Consider the following 20,044-nt stretch of genomic DNA (forward strand, 5'->3'; position numbering starts at 1 on the left):
TTCTGACCACCTCACACGGTCTCCTTTGTACATCACCCAGCCTACCTTTGAATCACCAACTATGAGAGCCCCATTCTGACTGTGATAGTCTGCCGGACTATTCCGAATTAGCTTGAGGGTAGTTAAAGAGGGAACAATGCGGATGCGATAAGTTTCGGACAGATATTTTCCTTCCTTTCCTCTCAGGGCAGCAAATGGAACTTTGTACAAACTGCTAGGTGGAACAATGATGACTTCAGGCTCCTCAAGCAGTTTAGCTACCGGGGCAACGAGGATTTGGCATCACAAGGAAAGAGCTGCATTTTCTCCCATCATTTCTTCTTCATCTTCCTCTAAAAGTCGCAATGTTGCTGAGCTCTGTTGCTCAGACGAATGACGTACCTGCTCACCAAAATGTAAAGACCGATCCTCGCAATCCGCATCGGATAGTAACCCCACGCTCCGGAAATTCTGAGCAAAAAAATCCCTAAAATTTTTACATTCAATCCTTCTTGAACAGAAATTTCCTCCCTTGTTACCATCTTGAACAAAATGGCCCCGCTTGCTTTCAAGATCCATAAACAGACATGTTCATCTATTTGTGAAATATACAATTATCTTCCCTTTTCGCAACGCTTTCAATTCCGAACCATGAGCATGGGCAGGCAGAGAGGTCCACTGTCATCGAGTACTGTGCCGCCATCAGATCAGATAAGCTTCTGGCTCGTCTTAGTTCCTCCACATAGAGAGATGAGGGATAGAGGATAGAGCGCTGGACTGTTGTGCGGGAGGTCGAGGGTTCGAGCCCAGGCCGGACTAACACTCAAGGTCATAAAACAAGTGAGAAGAATATGCTACCTTTCTATTAAGAAATGGTTAGATACTCTAGTCTTCTCGGATAGGGACGAATAAATGGAGGTCCCGTCTCCTGCAGGGTTAGGAGTGGGAGACGTTAATTTCCCATGCACGAGATTACTGTGTGATGGATGTCCTCCCCTGGGGTGGTTGCTGGGTGGGAATTGTCCCTGAAAAGCCTCCATGGGGAGTGGTCAATTAACATATGTAGATGTGTATGTGTGTATGTATGCTAGAGTGAGTCTCAGTATCGTGCTTTATTATCCAACTACACGTAGACGAGTACAAATAACGCCATAGACGAGTACAAATATCACGCGGTATTTGTACTCGTCTATTGTAGAGTACCGGTTAAACAGGTTTTCTCGCATCGCGCAAGCGAAGAATTGGATTATCATGGTTACGAAAAAAAAAAACAAATGGCGGACAATTTGAATCATATTTCCGACGACGAAGAGTCAGAATGGCTGGCAAATAATGATCCAAGTTCATATGAATCGAACGAAGAAAAACAGCTTGACGACCAGAAAATTTCTTCATTTAATGAAGAAAATAGAAACAGCAACACAACAACGCGCCGATTCCGTTCCGCTTCGCATACTTCTGTCACGCACTCCCCGTAAGTAAATATCCGCGAAATTCGCCCGCACTGAAATAACAGTTTGGCTTGTTGTATAATAAATAACTTATTAGACGTTTTGTTGTGTAGTATCGCTGAGTGTTTTTACTCGTTATTTGTATTTTGACGAGCCCTACGGGCTCGTCAAAATACGGCACAACTCGTAAAATACTCAGCGATACTACACAACAAAACGTCTAATCAGATGTATGTATCTATCGTGAAAGGAGTGGTTAGAAATCGGTTTATAGTGTACAGACGACAAAGTTAAGATGAACAGTGACAATAAAAATTTATTACTGTTTGTCTCAGGTATGTACAATTTCAATCCTGTACGTAAAGCTGATTTCTCTCAGGCGATGTCTTCAAGTCGTTAATATTTAATAGACCCTTCCACGGTTTTTACGGCCATATTGTTTGGGGGTCAAACAAAACCTCGTTGCGTAGCAACAAGCAATATATTCTTTTGTAATTATTCGACGCGCGTCGGTACCTTCGCTCAATATCGTAACTTTATGAAGGGAAAATCGCTTATTTTCGTCTCCAAATCTAGTGGGAACATAGATAAGGCGTTACTGAAAGTAAGTGCCGAATTTTTGGCGAAGTACCTTTTTATCACTGCGTTTTATGGGCAGATTGATATGTTGTTTGAAGGTGACCTCGTGGCCGCCATGGGGCGAGAATGGTATTTTAAAAAGCACTTCTTTCGGTTGCGAAATTAGAATATGTTTTTTAGCCATCGATATCGTGTAGCTTTAAATTTTAGGATTTATGGTGGGAGTAAGTACTCAAATAAGATTCTGAAAGCATCTGTATTTTGCATGCCAGTATAGAGTCGAACATCTGCATCTCTGGTTATTTGTGCAGAGGCTGTACACAGCTTTAACCCTGGGGAATCGTCTGCACTATTCATCAATTCGTCACTTGCAGTGATGATCTATATCACTATTATCAACCGATGTTGATAATCGCTGCCTTTTGGGTGACTTAGTATTTGAATGCTCAAAAGGAGTCAAAAAAAGAGTAGGTATTGGATTGCTTACTGAAGGCTTCCTGTCTAGAGCAGACGACAACACTCTCCCTTGACTTTCCTATTGAGAAATATTTTCTTCCCTTCTGAACCTGTCGAGACCACGCTTCAACTAATGATTGCTTGGGCTTGTGGAACGATAACTTCTGTGCATGTGAGTGGATGACCCATTTTTTCGGATCTCCTCTATCGTTGTTACAGCCGCCAACAGAACACGTATCTCCAAAATCCATTAAACCAAGGGTTTCTCTTTGCCGAGTTATTGGTTTGTCAAGAGTATGTTAGCCTGTCTGGACGAAAAGGTTTAAAGAGCACGTAAACACATTTATTTCAATTTTTCCTATGCACAATTAAGTTACTTAGTTAAATACAAAAAGTCATTCGGAAAAGCTTTACTCCGACCTTCTGGCATAATGTCGGCCGCGAGGTCACGTCCGAAGAAAAACGATCTCAATGTTCCCATAAAACGCAGAGAAGGAGAGGTTTTTCGCCGAGAGGAGAAAAAGTCACTCGCCTTTATTGATGTCTTCTCTTTTTCAGCGATGAATATTAATTTTTGTTCTGAACAAAGCGAAAATTTAAACGAGGGTAGCGATGCGCGTCTTCTTATCATAAGAGATTCTATGGCTCGTTGCTCCGCAACGAGGTTTTGTTTGACCCCCAACCAATATGGCCGATAAAACCGTGGAAGGGTCTATTACGCGCCAGTTTTAATCTTACGGAACGCATGCTGCTCCGTTGTTAACTTTGCACCACGAGTACATAATTGCGATGAGATGAAATCGACGTGGTCGTAACAGGATCACAATGCACAATTACGATATAAAACTGAATCAAGGGGTTTTCCAATCAGACTGTGAGTAGTTCAATAAAAATTTACTGAAGTTTTTCTCAAATAGCCTGAAGTTTCAATACTATTTATGACCTGTAATCGAGTGAAGATCGATAAAAAAAAACTGAACATGCGATAAACAAGTAAAATGATCACGGAGTAGCCTGCAGAGCAGGCGTTCTAGTGGAGTTTGGGCGAAAATTAGATCGCGAGAAAAATGGAGCGAGGCGAAAAATTAGGAGGTGGGGGGTGGGCGAGAGGAGAGAAGGGAACGCCTGCCAGCACTCATTGATATTTTCAAAATACGCCTCCAGATTAATTATGCATTCCGAAATTTGAGCTTCGAGAAAACAGCCAAATCTAAACAGCCACATCTAAATGTTGATGATTTGCCTGGCGATGGACCTCAAGTAAAAGTTTTACTACGAATGTTGAATGGTAATGTAGTGGTTCGCATCCCTAGAGACGAGGAAACTAAAGCACTTGTGAAAAATATTGCCTTGAAGAATTGGAGCGCGGCCTCTAAAGCTATACTGACTCATCGTGACATTCAAGAAGACTTGAACATTTAATCCGAAAGAAAGTCGCTGATGAATTTACAGAGTGCGTGACTCGTCGACAACAATCGCAACAACGCTTTCACGAATCTTGGATTGGCTTTTCTTCACAACATTTAGGAATGGTTTCTGTAGAACCGCTTCAGCCGACCCAATCAGCAATTTGAACTGCGAGAGCTCTGCTTCTCCCATTGTAATTTGGCTTAATGCTCCTGCTTTGAGGCCCAAAGAATTCCCTTCGGATATATACTTGGTCCTCTATAATACTTTTCAAAGGACAAACAACGATTACAGTACAGTTTTTCTTTAACATCTCCTTCCTCACGGTTACGAGCAGTTGGAATAATAAGGCTTTTACCAAATCCAGTCGGCAAAACAGGTAGTAAATCGCCCCCGTATAGACAAGTTGCCTCAAACTTTGTAGTTGTTGAAGTTTGAGATCAAATCGAAATCTAGCAAACGACTCGAATAAATCCAAAGAAATGTTTAACGCCCTCGTAAAGTCTTATTCGAAGGATTCCGCCATTTGGAAAGTGCCACAGTGGTTGTGTAATGTAGCGAGTTGATGTCTGTCAATCAGACTAAAACATGAAAAGCCAATCAGAAGCGTTCGTTCGCGAACGAGTTTTTGAAAATATTAATGAGTGCTGGCAGGCGTTCCCTTCTCTCCTCTCGCCCTCCCCAAATGTTTGTGTAAGCAGGCAAGAGATGTTGGTTAAATATAGATTAAGACTCACAACAGACTGACCCAAAGTTGCCCTTGAATGATCCTGGCATTTGCATCAGTAAGTGAGCAACCTTTAAATTGAAAAAACGGCTTTGCATTTTAAGATGCAGGCTTAAGTCAAAATGGGCCTTGAGACTGGAATAACCTTTCACTTTATTGAATTAATTAATACGCAGAATGCAAACAGTAATTGAGATCGTCTTCTTACAAATACAAACACAATACATTCGTGGCGGAAATGAAATAACTTATTACAAATCGATGCGGCCAAATGAAAATGAGTTGGTTCGATGCATAGATTTTGCCTTTTTAGCTGGAGCTATACCGATAGTGGGCATTTAAAATTGTCCTAGTAAGAAATCATTGCAATGTTCTATTTATTATGCCCTGATGAACCATAATGAGATAGTCTGTCGATCTGCAAGCAGAGCAAGGGGGAAAAGATGACATTAACCGTAAAAAATGAGAGATAAAGTAGCCACTTCAGCTAGGAGATCCACTGCTTAAATTTAGCCTAGTACTGAAACTTTAAGCGTGAACGAGCAGCAAGATATACACCACGGGATTAAGCCTACACAACTATCTCAAAAAGAAAGGTGGTTGGTGTAACTTTTTCACAATCATCCATAAACAAAAATCGCTACAGCAACTTTAGAACTCTAAGTATATTCTCTCCATTCATATAGGAATTACGATAAAGTCAAAAATTACCTACAGTGAAACTCAGAAAACTGAGGACACCAGAGATTTGTATCGAATGCTAGGGATTTCAAGGTAGATTCTTGGTGTTAGGAAACTACATCGTGAATGGCAAAAGTCATTATTTTGTGTTTTGGGGCTTGTTTGCGCATTCTGAACTTGACTTTGATTGGTTAGTACACGATTAACCTGTCAGAATCCGGCAAATCAAAGTGTTCAGAGTTTGTTGAGTTTCAAAGGGAGTTGATCACGATTTATTCCTCTATACCATGACTGTAATTAAATAAAGGGTCTTTCTTTTTACGGGTTTTTACATTAATTAATCCAATTATTGCGGCTAGAAGAAGAATCCCAGCAATCGATATCGTCACAATGGCTGCCAACTTCCAATATCTAAATCAGTCAGGGGTACAATTAATAAAGTAAATTCGGTAGTTTCTTACAATTATGTATATAAGTGATAGATGGACTGCACGAACTCAAGGAGTTGTAGTGGAGAAAAGTGGAAGGAAGAAAGGGGAAGGGGAAAGGGATGAAGAGGAAAGAGGAAGGGAGAAGAGAGAAAGGGAAAGAAGGAAGGGAAAAACGGGAAGGGGAAAGGGTTGAAGGGGAAGGGATGAAGGAGGAAGGGAGAAAGGGGAAAGACGAAGGGGGAAGGGGAAGGAGAAGGAGAAGGGGGAAGGGGGAAAGGGATGAAGGGGAAGGGGGAAAGGGTTGAAGGGGAAGGGGGAAGGGAGAATGGAACAAGACGAAGGAGGAAGGGGAAAGGGAGAAGGGAGAAAGGGGAAAGACGAAGGGGGAAGAGTAAGGAGAAGGGGGAAAGGGATGAAGGGGAAGGGAGAATGGAACAAGACGAAGGAGGAAGGGGTAAGGGGAAAGGGGGAAGGGGAAGGGGGAGGGGAAAGGGATGAAGAGGAAAGAGGAAGTGAGAAGAGAGAAAGGGGAAAGAGGAAGGGAAAAACGGGAAGGGGAAGGGGGTAGGGATGAAGGGGGAAAGGTGAAGTGAGAAAGGGGAAGGAGGGAGGAGGAAGGGGTAAGGGGAAGGGGGAACGGGAAAGGGGAATGGGAAATGGGAAAGGGGGAATGAAGGAAGGGGTAAGATGGAAAGGGAGAATGGGGGAAGGGGAAAGGTGGAATGGGGGAAGTGGGATTGACTCTGACTCAGATGAAATCAACTCACCCACAACTCACAGACTTTGTTGCGTTCCTTGCTCCACTAGCAAGGAACTGGCACTCGCGAGAATTTGGGAAATCAGCACACAGCAGATGTTGAATTTCACTTTAAAGACGAAACATGACATCGTTAACAAAGAAATCTGCGCATGCATCGAAAGTTATTCACAATACTCCTTTTCTTAGGGGGCACATGGCGTAAAATAATTATTTATATAAACATAATCCACAGTCAACAGAATTCCTATGGGGAACTTAGGCAAACCATGATGGTAACGGCAACGAGAACGTAGCATGAAAACAAGAGACTTAATGAGCAAAACAATAACTTAGCAAAAGTTTTTTAAAACTTTGTTCATTTATTTGCCGTCCTTTGCAAAACAGCAGTGTGAAATCATTAAAACTTGCTTGGTCTGAGAACGAAAATCACGATGACAAATTACTAGAGTTTCCATTTGGAACTCGAAGCTGCTCACAACGTTCTGCTGAAGTTGAGGCGTCGCGTCGAAAGAGACGGCAAACATATCTAGCCATTCGTGCAATTCTAAATACACTTTTTAAGCAACGTTTTCCGGCCTCGGCGTTGCTTTCCTGACTGCCTGAAGTCCCTTATAAGGGTTAAGGGCTGATAGTTTCTAAAGAAACCGTTAGGGGCTGCGTCGGTGGGGGTAACGAAATAACTTGGATATATCAACAAAGTTGAAATGGTAAATTGGCCACCATAACGATTACGAAAGCTGACGTTTCGAGCGTTAGCCCTTCGTCGGAGCGAATAAAGATTAAACGACCACAAACAAAAGAGTTAAAACATTTTTTTAAAAAACACGGATCTCGGCCCAATTTTGATCTGGTGAGGTACTAATATTCGCTTCTCGTGCCCCAACAAGACAGCTTCCTTTCTTAGCCTTAATAATTTATCGGTCACGTTAATCATAATAAATTGAATGTGAGTATAGAGATAAAAACGCAGTAACTCAGTTGTCTTTTGGTGCAACTGAAAAACTCTGTTATCGCGGTCAAACATTTGGGATGTGAAAGTTTGCAGTCGCTTTGAAATTTTATAAAGCTTTTTTTTTCTGAAGGGGCTGAAGAGAAGAGAAGAGATGTGTTTTTCTTGGACCTGGAAGAGCTATCACATGAGAAGGGTACTAGGAATTTGAAAAAAAAATTGGCCGAGAAATGAGAGGTCACCTTCTCTCGTTCAGAACCACACCCATTTCACTATGTTCCATTTTAAAGTTATACTTACGCCGGGTTGTCGTGACAAGTCGTTTGTATGCCTCTTTTCTTTGCATCATTTTCCATCTCTTTGATGGAGCCATTACCACAAACTTCCCTGCGTTATTTGTGAGATAAAATATAGCATATTTAACAATTATTCTACGAGCGCGCGTTGGATATGAGATGATAGATAGCCAACGAGGCGCGTAGCGCCTCGTTGGCTATAATCATCTCATATCCAACAGGCGCGAGTGGAATAGTTGTTGTATTAAAAACGTTAAATTAAATTATTAAATTTTATTAAATTTTTTAAGCTCCCTTTTAATTTTAAGCTGACACGTACGCTTACCATATTTGTAGATTATGGTATATTGGCTCATATACCATAATGGCTGGGCCAATGAAAAGTCTTGAATTGCATTATCCAATGATTCAGTTTTTAATAAATCCTAATTAACCATTATCGTATATAAAGCTTATTGTAAAGTTCTGTCTTACTATTAGTTCAATTCCACATATCTAAGCAAAATGAAAAGACAATGAGCCAAAAGAATATAGACAGTTTACATTCTCTTGCAATGAGCTGATTTACAAATAGAATGGCTTGAATGCCTATTATGAAAAATGCTATATATAAGGAGGCTGCACCCGGCCAGAATCAGAAATATGATCTTGAAGGAGAAGAAACATGGTACCCCCAACTAACTTATAACACTAATTATAACATAACCAAAGTAAAGCGCGCGCTCTGATTGGTCAATTTAGCGTCCCCCATTTGCCCATGGGTGTACGCTGCTGACGTGAGCAAATGCAAAGACTATTTTTCCGCGCGCGCTTGTTTTTTCTGGTCGCGTAAGATTTGTTAAATAAACGGGAACTCTTTAGCTACAATGTATCAATGTTATGTTATAAAACAAATGGTAAACACCACAGCGTACACTATTGAGTTATGGATGCACTTGGGAGGTTTGTTAAGCACTCAAGAAGCTAGAGTCGCTCGAGGCTATCGCCTCGAGCGACTCTTACGCTCGACTCTTAACCAAATCCAGTGAAGGGATGAGTCCATGTAGAATTGTCATGAAACACATTTTCGATCATGAAAGTAGATAATTGAAAATCAACTTACAAAACAGGACCACCGATATTGTGAACCACTAAAATTAGCAGCTTGATGATAATTGATAATTGATAATTGATAATTGATAATTGAAAATCAACTTACAAAACAGGACCACCGATATTGTGGACCACTAAAATTAGCAGCTTGATGACCTTGCTTTTGTTCAAGTTTGGAAGCTCCAAACGTCCAAAGAAGCTGAAAAGAATCATTGAATCATTGAAAAACGATTAAAAAAAAGAAAATTGAATACTCATTTGACTTACAGAAAACGTCAATGTTGAAAGAGACTGAGCAATTTGCAATTAGAAGTCGCCTGAAAGGACCAGACACGTTTACGCCAAAAACTGAAAGTTAAACCCCAGGTTTGAAAAGACACAACCTGGCAAACGAGGGTCAAGAACACCGCGCTGCCTCAATTTTCTTTATGTCTGTCTATCTATAAAGTGTTTGGCTGTTTTGGTCGCACGATTTCATGCAAGGGCGTAGCCAGGGGGGTCCTGGTGTTCCCGTGACCCCCCCTTAGTAGGTCTTCTTTAGAGCAAACAACCTACAATATTCAGGTGGCGAAAACGCCATGACAATATCTTGGCCGTAAAAGCCATTGATATGGGTCTTCATGCCGCGATAATACGACTGAGCCCGCTGATATACGCGGGAGAGTAGCGGTGTAAATGGTGAGTAGCCTCTGTGACCACCCCCTTTGAAAAATCCTGGCTAAGCCCCTGTCATGAAAGAGACTGTTCGTAAGAATTGCAAGACACTTCAATAATAAGGTAATAACAATTAACCTCTTCTTTGAGTAGGCAGCTGGTGTTCCATTTATTGATCGCGATCCATTGACCAGGACACGAACGATTCCATTGGCTTTCTCTGCAAACTAGAACGTTAAATGATAAATAACTTGAATTTCAATTTTGATTGGCTGATTACAAATCGTAACTACTCAAAGTTGTAAAACTGATTTGGATAAGTGTCTGATATCCCATAATGCTGGCCCAATTCACAGTGTGGGAAAGAACAAATATCTAATTTGGATAAAAGAAGTATTTCATAAGTACATTACGCACAAAAGTTATGGTAGCTGGAGGAACTGTCTGGCAGGGAATCAGTTTACAGCTAAAATGTAGAGAAAACCGCAAAATATTTAATAAAATAATGTTTCGATTTTGTTTTAGATTTTTTCTCTTAAAGACAAAAAAGAAGCAGGACCTCGTCAATTGGAAAGCATTCGATATGGAAATCATTCATTCAGAAAATGAGCGGGGAATTTGTTGTCATTTTTTTATCCCTTTAGATCCCGTAGACTTATCTGTAGGTTAATAAGAGGTCGCTTAACTCCGTAACCCATAAGAGTGACAAGAAGCTGACTTCTTCTCCCAGCGGTATCTACCCGCCATCTCACATATAATAGGGACTTTAAGCAGTCAGGAAGGCAACGCCACGGAAGACGTCGATTAAAAATTGAGTTTCTACTTTTAGTTAGAATTTCGAAAATGGCCGCATGTGTTTACCGTCTATCTCATAGGGCGCCAGACCTCAAACTGAACAAAACGCATAAAAGTGGCGTTGAGTTCCAAATGTAAATTAAATAATTTGCGCCGCGGTTTCGCTTTGCAGACGACGCAAGTTTTAGTGATTTCACGTTGTTGTTTCAGTTTGCAAAGGACGGCTAAGAGATGTACAAAGTTTTAAAACGCACGTGCTGGACTATTGTTCTGCCAATTAGATCTATTGTTTTTCCACGTTCTCGTTGCCGTAGCCGTCGTGGTTTGCTTAAATTCCCTATTAACCATCTATATGAAACAGTCGGCGAACAATCAAGTAATACTTACTCTTTTTGAAGCAAGGCCCCAAAATGGCCAGTCGTCGCAACTTGGACAAGAAGTGTAGTTAATACCATCAGATGATTTATTTTGGGAACCACACCAAGTCAAGTTATTCATCATCCATCTAGGAATGAAAAAAAAAAGTTTCAAATAATGCTTACTGACAACAACAACAACTTTATTCACCCTTATTCTTAAAAAGATTAAGTTAACATCTAATAAAAAATTAAAACTAAGAGGGTGTTGGCTCCCTAAAATTAACAAGGTTAGGAAGCCAAAATTACATAGATATATCTTATTAACCAACCGCGAGGGCCGTACTGGGAGAATATCGGCCCGAGGTCTTGACAGTACGGACCGAGCGCAGCGAGGTCCGTACAAAAAAGACCGAGAGCCGATAATCTTCCAGTACGGTCCCGAGCAAGCGTGGTTAATAAGAGATTTATTACACGACTGAAGTTCAAAGGGACACAAGTGCGGTATCATTCGGGACCATTCGGGGCAGTGCCTGGTCCAATACTGAGAGATAGAGCATTTTGATTGGTTGATTTTAGTTATTGGCCCTCTGACTGCCCGAGTCGTGTAATAAAACGATTTACAATATTAGGGTCGGGACACACACACATACAGATGACAAAAACTGAATAAACACAAATAAGAGAGGGATTTGTACTATACATGTGGAGCTGAAGAGACTCTGACGGAAAATACATGAACATCTAAGCTCACTTACCCTGCCATGGTATCTTCCAACGTGGTCAACCTGAAGTCAAAGTCCGAGTACATGTGAGCTTCTTTGTAAGTTCCAGACCAAAAGAGACTCTAATACGAAAACATCAGTGAAAGACGAATTAAGACGAGTGTTCTTGATAACCAACTTTAAAAGTTACCGTTTAGTCACTTACTGGTTGAGTTATTGATTTTATTATCAATATTTATTTTCCAGAGAGGAGGATGTAAAAGTATATCAAAGCCTGATGGTTATTTCTAATTTTCATTCAATCTTTGCCTTTTATTAACCAGTTGGAAACCAATCAATCTGACAGACTTTCGCGAATTGTATCCGCTCGTAAACAAAACTCAGAGTCCATTGCATATTGCAGCCTTGGTATGTAGCACGTCAATCTCGAGCCCAGGGTCATTTTGGCACCTTGTCAGCGGTATGGTCGTCAACACTCCGCTGACAAGGAGCCAGAATGACCCTGAGCTCGAGATTGGTAGCACGTGTGAAATATCTCTTTTGACGCAGCAACAACAAAGAAAACAAATGAAAAGAAAATCCATTTCCATCAACATAAATCAACTTTTCATGCAAAAACTAAACAGTAATTGCCTAAAAGTTGAATATACTTCTGTAGCCATCACTATTTGCCAATTTATCAGCCTAAAAGTGAATAAGCTTTAAATGGGTCACGCAGTCCACCAGCGTCGCCAACTCTTTAGTTTGAGTCACGCTAACTTATAGTTGCAGTCACGAAAGCTCACGGTTTCGATGCATCCTTGAGCATGAATGCATTCTTGGGCTATGAATGCGGAAAAATGAAGCTCAGTTCTTAATTAAAAGCGATGGGAGCAGGGATGGCGCAGTGGTGAGAGCACTCGCCTCCCACCACTGTGGCCCGGGTTCGATTCCCGGACCTGGCGTCTCATGTGGGTTGAGTTTGTTGTTGGTTCTCGTCCTTGCTCCGAGGGTTTTTCTCCGGGTCCTCCGGTTTTCCTCCCTCCGCAAAAACCAACATTCCAAATTCCAATTCGATCTGGAACAGTGGACAAGAATAGCCACCCAGTGGATGTCCATTGTTAAATCATTTATTTATTTATTTATAAAGACAGAAATACTAATACTAGTATTCATCAAGTCAAATCGTAATTTTTCTAAGTAAAGAGATCAGCTGTCGATGTCGACTCGAAATATTTGAAAGACAAGTAGGTAGACATGGTAACTTAAAAAAGTGACCGAAATGCGAGAAAAGTACTGAAAACCTCTTCCAAGGAGTACAGATTTAAAAAGCTTGTCGTGTTTACCTCAGTGGAGTTGTACTTTTATTCAATGTAACAGTGCTTTTGGGAGTATTGTGGTATAAGGTGCACCGCTACTGTCGGAAATCTTTTGTATCAAGTGAACCAAAATACCGTGAACGAAGGGGAACATGTTGACTTATTTCCATTTTGATTAGCTGGCTCACAGAAAGAAATTTTTGAAAGCAAAAACTGGTAAAAGGGCCATATACGAAGTACAATGTTTCGGAACCTTTCAATGACATTTTCCTGACTATTTCTAACTGCCGGGCATTTTAGTCTGTTTGAGAACGCGCCCGGCTTCCGGCCATTTAGTCACTTAAAAGCTGTCAATCAGATCACAGGCGGCCCAAGCTCTCTTTGAGAACCACACAAGGAACACAATTTGCATATCGATTTATAAGGATTTGTATGGGTTTTTAAGCGGTTTTTTTTTTTTTTCAGGATTAAAAAAAACCGCTTAAATCAAGTGAAATCGGTAAAATAACGACACCAGGAGCAAGCAACACACGTATGGAATAAGGTAAGCCATTTTTATTGAATATTTTCCCTTTTAACTATCTCTATGGCTATCTTGTAGAAAACCCCATACAAATCCTTATAAATCGATATGCAAATTTTGTTCCGTGTGTTCCTCAAAGAGAGCGTGGGCGCTTGTGATCAGATGGTGTCTCGTGTCGCTTTTTTTCCTCATTCTTGGTGAGGGCCTCCGGCTGTTTTCAACGTGAACTAAAAAACTATCTTTACTTGTTATATCATACGAATTTTCTTTACTGGCGGACTTTCAGTGAGAATTCGAAAGTTTGTTAGTTCTCTATTTATATATGTAGCAACAGTATGCGCCAGCTTGTTCGAATCATCCGACTCAATCGAAAGTACGTAATTTGTGATAAACTATAGGCGGCAGTCCGATTTTTCTTGTTGTGATATATAATGTAAAGGTCGCCCGGTTTGTCGTGTCTCTCATCCATCCTACCTTATTCATTTTAACGATGTCCATTCCAACTTCATCAAAGAAAGGTTCGTAATCAGAGAAATTCGTTGCACACGGATCCTTGTAGGCAAATGCTTTGCTAAATGTTTCCCATAACTGTGAGCAGTTCTTAGCGTTAACCGCATACACCTTTTGCCGTTGAAAGTCCCAGCATCTACCGAGGACAATTTCCTTTAAATGCCTATCCGAGCCAAGCGAAGATGTTGAATGTAAGGAAGCTAAAACCACTAGCAGCCATAAGGCAATTTTCAGGGCCATTTTAATGAACCCGCTCGTTTGTATTGTCTCGCTGCACTTGGGATTTAATGCTTTAATATATGTAGACAAACAGGAAATGTTTCTATTCATAGATCCAGATGTCATGAGATTGTCCCGGTCGTTATGTCACGCTTCACGAATATATGGGGTTGGGTTGAGGAGGCCTGGTGAGACCTTTTTTTATTAGGCATTGGGCAGTGCTATGTAACGCAATTCAATAGACCAATGTCACGCTGTAACGGTCCTGGAATTTGTAAACGAAGAGTGGGTCACATAAAGTAATTAATGGGGCAACATTTCAATAAAAAAAAAACAGTGCCGGTCTTCCATCTTAAAATGCAGGCTTAACAATAGCGGGTCTTGCAATTCATTGAACCCTCCATTGAATGAATCAATGATCATGATCAATGACAATGACAATGAATCTGATCATCCATTTATTTATGAGAAGCATGAAATATTACTTCTTCTACATTCGCCACGCACATGTAACAACTTATTACAAATCGATTTAGTCAAAAAACTGCCGGAGGTACGGCTCGATGCACAGATTTGATCTTTGACTTTCGTCAATGCCCAAGTCATTGCGTTCTGAGCTTGTTGAGTTTCACACTAATAAATGTAAATTAATAAGAATGATGGTAGGTTTTGAGCTCGGTAACTAAATATAGAAAATCTTGCAGCCTTGGTATGTAGCACGTCAATCTCGAGCCCAGGGTCATTTTGGCACCTTGTCAGCGGTATGGTCGTCAACACACCGCTGACAAGGAGCCAGAATGACCCTGAGCTCGAGATTGGTAGCACGTGTGAAATATCTCTTTTGACGCAGCAACATTGAATATTAAATATAGAAAATTTTTTTTCGTTTTGTCACGAGCGAGACATGAGGAATAGTATGGGCGGTCGTCACCACCAAAAATGCAACGATGTAAAATAGATCAGCAAATGCAAAGATGGTTTAAGGATCAGCTGCAGAATAGCATGCGCATAGCTAATAAAAGGAATGGTATGGCCAAATATAAACAGTTTAGTTTTCCTTCATGGGCGGCCGTCACCACCAAAAATAAAAGGATGTCAAATAGATCAGCAGATACAAAGATGGTTTAAGGATCAGCTGCAGGATAGCATAGCAAATAAAGGAATGGCATGGCCAAATTATAGTTTATTGGCCAAATTATAATTATTGTTTCAAAAATAACAATGGTCGGAGGCAACCAATTTCTATAAAACTCGGCCAAATTATAGACCTTGAACATGTTTAGTGATAAACACGAGCGATAAAAAATATGAACGACGTTTCGACCGCTCCACGGTCATTTTTAAGTTGGAGTTCAAGGGTAAATTTCCGCATACATACGATTTCTGAAACAATGGAATGAAGATAAAAGCTAAGTATTTACATCTAAACAATAGAGCTAATAACTAATAACAAAGTGCAAAAATGAAGTGTAAATAAGCGGTGAAAAGGATAAAAATTAATTAATATATGATTAATATGCCGTGTGGACATGGGGGTTGGGTTGAGGAAGCCTGGCGAGACCTTTTCTTTATTGGGCACTGGGCAGTGCTATGTAACGCAATTTGAGCTGTCCTTCGATAGGACAATAGACCAATGTCACCCTGCAACGATCCTGGAATTTGTAAACGAAGAGTGGGTCACATAAAGTAATTAGGGGAGCAACATTTAAATAAAAAAAGAATGTCTTCCATCTTAAGGTACCCCGGGTAAACTCATGGACTTGACTAGATCGTCGATACTGTCCATCTTAACTTCACTGTTTTCTTGTTATACTTGATAACAGCAGAAATACCGGGTACCTTAGTATGTGTGAAGGGTTGGTGTTAGAAGACTATGGGGAGGACCCGTTGAGAGAGATTTGACTAGGGTCCAGGTTGACCGCGCATTAATGGTCTCTCAGCTGCACAAGATGTTCCTTGCACGCAATAAAAGAATTCAGAACGGCAGCTAATTTGAAATTATCGCTAGATTGGTTGCTCGACAAACCAACTTTTTTGGTGTGATTACTTTAGCAATAGTGGAAGTGGTGGTCAACTTATTGAAAAGTAGGTCCGCAGTGCGTACATGTATGGCTTACGAAATTGAGATGGTCCCGATTGTTCGAAGGATGGATAACGCTATACACTGGATAAATCTCTTTTCGGTGGATAGCACAGTACGTTTTGGTAACACTTATCCGCTGGATAGCGATTTATCCGTTGGATGGCGTTATCCGCCCTTTGAACAACTGGGGCCTGGTTTTTAGTGTCTGGTGTCTTATTGAGTTTCTATTAGAAGAGCTAATATCTTATTACAGTTATATAGTTTTCAGTATTGTTCCTGTTCATCTTCAAAACAAGATAACTAGAATACAATAGTCCTGAAATGTTCATTTTCAAGATGAGGGTTAATGGCCAAACTTTGTAACTGAGGTCTCATTTTGACAACAAACACCCCAAGGATGCACATGCTACCTGAGGATTTTTGGAACTAAAAGAAATGTCAGCATCATCTCCCCTGGTGGCCTGATAGATTCAGTCATGATTTTGTTTCTGGACCGAAGTGGAATTGAGTTCTGAAGTTTGTAGGTTGGTTGTCTTTTCCAAGGCAAGTGATATGACATTAACTCTAAGGAAGCATTTCATATGAATATTTTTAGCATTTTGTGTACCAGTACATGAGGAACGAACACAAAACTTTCCAGAAGAGTCGGAACATTCGGGAAATGATGTAATCTACACTAGAAGCCATTGAGAGATTGATTTGGTTTGAATGTATGACTAATTTTGGACAAAACACACATATAAAGTAACACAATGCTGAGTGTAGGTTTCTATGATCCATTTCAGCACAAAGTTCTTTTCTCAATTTGTTGAGAGCAAATCATTTACTATAATTATTTTATCTGGGTTTTGTAGGACTGTATTTTCAATAAAGAACACAGAAGAATTTAGTTGAGGTAGGTGGATATGGGGTAATGTAAATGGAAGAATTTAGGGAAAAAAGATAGGTGCCTAACAACATCAGAACACAAGCAATATTTTAACGAATCATATATTGAGTAGTATTCTGCAGTAACATTACTTTAACATTGCTAATAGTTTTTAACCCACTAAGATTTACAATTGACCTAGAGGTTTTATTGAACATAAAGTTCAATAGAGATATAGAGTGTCACCATAATGGATTTCAGGAACAACAATCAGAGATATAACTTAAACATAAAAAAGTTCAATGTGAAGGCAAGTGCATGATGGTACCATATGATTTAAAGTACCAGAATCTTTCAAGATTTCTTATTATTGTTATAATTCATGCCAGTTTGTTTCTCTAATTCAAGCTATGTGGAGACATGAAATGAATAGGTGAACTTGACATCATCATATAAATGGTCAACTTGACATTCTATCAAAATTTGCCCTTCAGCTGAAATCTTACTCAGGAATGCAATTTTGGTAGTGTTTATCAACATGCATAAAAATATCCAAGCTTATTTTGGTCAGCTACTATCAATCAGCACAACCTGCTTCATGTAAATCTAATTGGTTCCCAGTGTGATAAATTGTTGCTGAGCCTACCAGTAGTTTACATTTGTACTTGAGTTATTACTTTTGCATTAATGATACATGAAAAAGGCGCCTAGCTGTTTTCAGCCAATCAAGAGTGTAATGTTTCATGTATATCAGTATTGTGATGAATCAACCAAAACCAAACAAGTAACCGAAAAAAGAGTTGTAGCTACCAAATAAAGGCCTAATACACATGTATTACGACCTGAAGGTTGAATATCAATGCTCATCTGAACCATTATGAAAAGAGTTTAGAAGACTGCCGAGCTTACAGGAAGTCATGAAATGTTAAGGTCTGAATAATTCTGAGCATTACTTAGAAAACATAATACTAATCACATTTCAGTTGTAACATTAAACTACTAGGCTCCTATAAGCAATGGAATATAAGCTTTGTAGAAAATCGTTTGTGAAAACCAAAACATCACATCATTCCACATTTTGTGTTGTCCAACTACTTGTTTCTGAATACTGGTAGGTAAAATACATTTAAATAGAGCATCATAAGCATCAAACTCCAAAAATGATCCTTAAAACGTGATAAGTTATCCTTCGTTTTCCCGAAATTGTCATGAGAGCCAATCCTTGACCAGTATTGTTCAATCGAGATTCCCATACTCACTTTTGTCGTTTTGAAATATGCCTCCATGAATTCTCAACAGTGCAAGGAGAATGCAACTGCAACACAACTTATTTCACTTTATGGCACTTTCAGGAGGCTTCAGACACATTCAAACACTTTCAGACTTCAGACACTTTCAAACACTTCAGACACTTTCAAACACTTTCAAACACTTTCAGTCACTCAGTGGTGCAACCCAACAACAATTATTAGTGACAATTATTATTATTATCATTATTATTATTATTATTATTATTATTATTATTATTATTAACCCGCACCGATAGATCAAACCGATACTGCTGTTGGCTGCGAGAGTGCAATGACTTTTTTCAGTGTAGTACAACCCGTACCGGAGATTCAAGTAGTTAAATGTTGTCTTTTAAGAGTGTAAAAGGTCTTGCACAAGCTGCAGTTATAACACAAGCCGGGTCTGGGTGTGTTGATTTATGTGAGAAGCACTAACTCGTGATACGATCACCAGAAAAAATTACTCGAGGCCATTCTTTCAACCAAGATGGCTAACTCAAAACTAGTGCGTCGTACGACACTAGACCACGTGACAGGCGCTTGACTCTCGTGGACAAATAAATAAATAAATAAATAAATCCGATCGTTCCATAATGTGGCTATACAGTTTGTGCAAGCCACACAAAAAGGGTGACACATGACAGATATATCTGATAAACTAGTGGCCCTCTATCCTAATAATAGCAAAAGTTTACAAAAATTAAAATTATGTATACGAACGATTAGATATAGAGAATAAAAAGATGTCGGTACAAAATGGAAAATTTTAATTTAAAACGTTATTATAACAGGCGATATAATTCATGATGCTATCTGATAAACTAAAATTTCTAGGTTGAAAAATATCAAGGAGCTGAGATAATTAACCCTCCCTCTCTCTTACGAAAACGAAAACACATTTATGAAACAATTTCCGGTGTTTTGACAACCTACACTTGGGAGACTTTGGAGATGTCAAGATGTACAAGATGTGATCAGCCATCCGTGAAGTGGATCGAGGCTTGTAAATAAGTTATGCTAATAAACAGATAAAAAATGCAAATATCCGTAGACAAATACAACTTCACAAGTTACAAAGACTACTAGTCTCTGCGGAGTTCTATTGTTATCGCTATTGTTTTCATTGAACAAAGACTGAATGCATAATTAATGTATGGGGTTATATGGTACTCTTGCCGTTCTCAGCTGTGTTTGCTTACATAAATTGCTAACTTTATTTAGAAACTTCCATGAAATGATGTTTCACGATGAATCCAGTCAGTGCCAGCAATTCATCACCGGCTACGGGAAAATCAACGAGTTCACGTGTAAAAACGTGATCAATAAAAAGTGATATTCGCAACTTCCTAAATCAGCAGACACTGAGAACTTAACTTCTTTTGTCTTCCTTTCGGCTGTTTTGCGATCTCTGAAAATAATACATTTTCTTTCTTTTTTTTTTTTTTCTAAATTCAGAGTCAAAGTGTAGAAGAACACGGCATTATCACAATCGAAGGAGAATGTTTGCCTTGCTCTTCTAAGTTGATGTGTAGTTGCTAACGACTGACGCCCTTTTCAAGCTTGACCATATTGAGGGTAGCAAGGTCGGTGAGGCAGGGATCCTGAACCCGATTCACGCACGTATTTTAGAACAATTCACGCGCCTTCACGAATATAACCTTTCTAATGGAGAAAACTTCAAATCTCTCTTCATTTACACAGGTTCGTGGAAACCTTGAGGTTTTCACGAAATGAAAGAGAAAAATCAAGGACGATTATAGAACGTCAGCGGTGAATTACGCCCCAGGGTGGTTCATAAATTTTCGAATAACGCTTGCCTTTCTGAAAAAAAATTCACGCTCGCATATTAATTGACCTTTAATCACGCGTTACGAACAAACTCTTTGCTACTCTTTATATCAAGCAGGGGAAAATGT

General features: G+C 39.7%; 1 protein-coding gene across 3 annotated transcripts; it reads right to left on the reverse strand.

Moving 5' to 3' along the window:
* Nucleotides 1-1,728: 1,728 nt before the first annotated feature.
* On the reverse strand, nucleotides 1,729-13,981 carry LOC111320758 (ADP-ribosyl cyclase/cyclic ADP-ribose hydrolase). 3 transcript variants are annotated; one of them, XM_088728657.1, is made up of 9 exons: nucleotides 13,634-13,981; nucleotides 11,372-11,460; nucleotides 10,645-10,762; nucleotides 9,601-9,689; nucleotides 8,915-9,007; nucleotides 7,721-7,807; nucleotides 6,479-6,577; nucleotides 4,621-4,670; nucleotides 1,729-2,769 (listed from the first exon to the last, which is right to left on the reverse strand). In XM_088728657.1, the coding sequence occupies exons 1-8, from the start codon at nucleotides 13,907-13,909 to the stop codon at nucleotides 4,655-4,657; spliced, it is 867 nt and encodes a 288-aa protein (XP_088584783.1). In that variant the 5' UTR covers nucleotides 13,910-13,981; the 3' UTR covers nucleotides 1,729-2,769; nucleotides 4,621-4,654. The 3 variants fall into 3 exon arrangements, with proteins under 3 accessions (XP_088584783.1, XP_088584782.1, XP_022779186.1); XM_088728656.1 differs by having other exon boundaries at nucleotides 1,729-2,773; XM_022923451.2 differs by lacking the exons at nucleotides 1,729-2,769; nucleotides 4,621-4,670 and adding an exon at nucleotides 4,736-5,691 and having other exon boundaries at nucleotides 13,634-13,975.
* Nucleotides 13,982-20,044: the final 6,063 nt, after the last annotated feature.

Source organism: Stylophora pistillata, chromosome 7 (assembly GCF_964205215.1).
Source record: "Stylophora pistillata chromosome 7, jaStyPist1.2, whole genome shotgun sequence".
Classification (NCBI taxonomy): Eukaryota; Metazoa; Cnidaria; class Anthozoa; order Scleractinia; family Pocilloporidae; genus Stylophora; species Stylophora pistillata.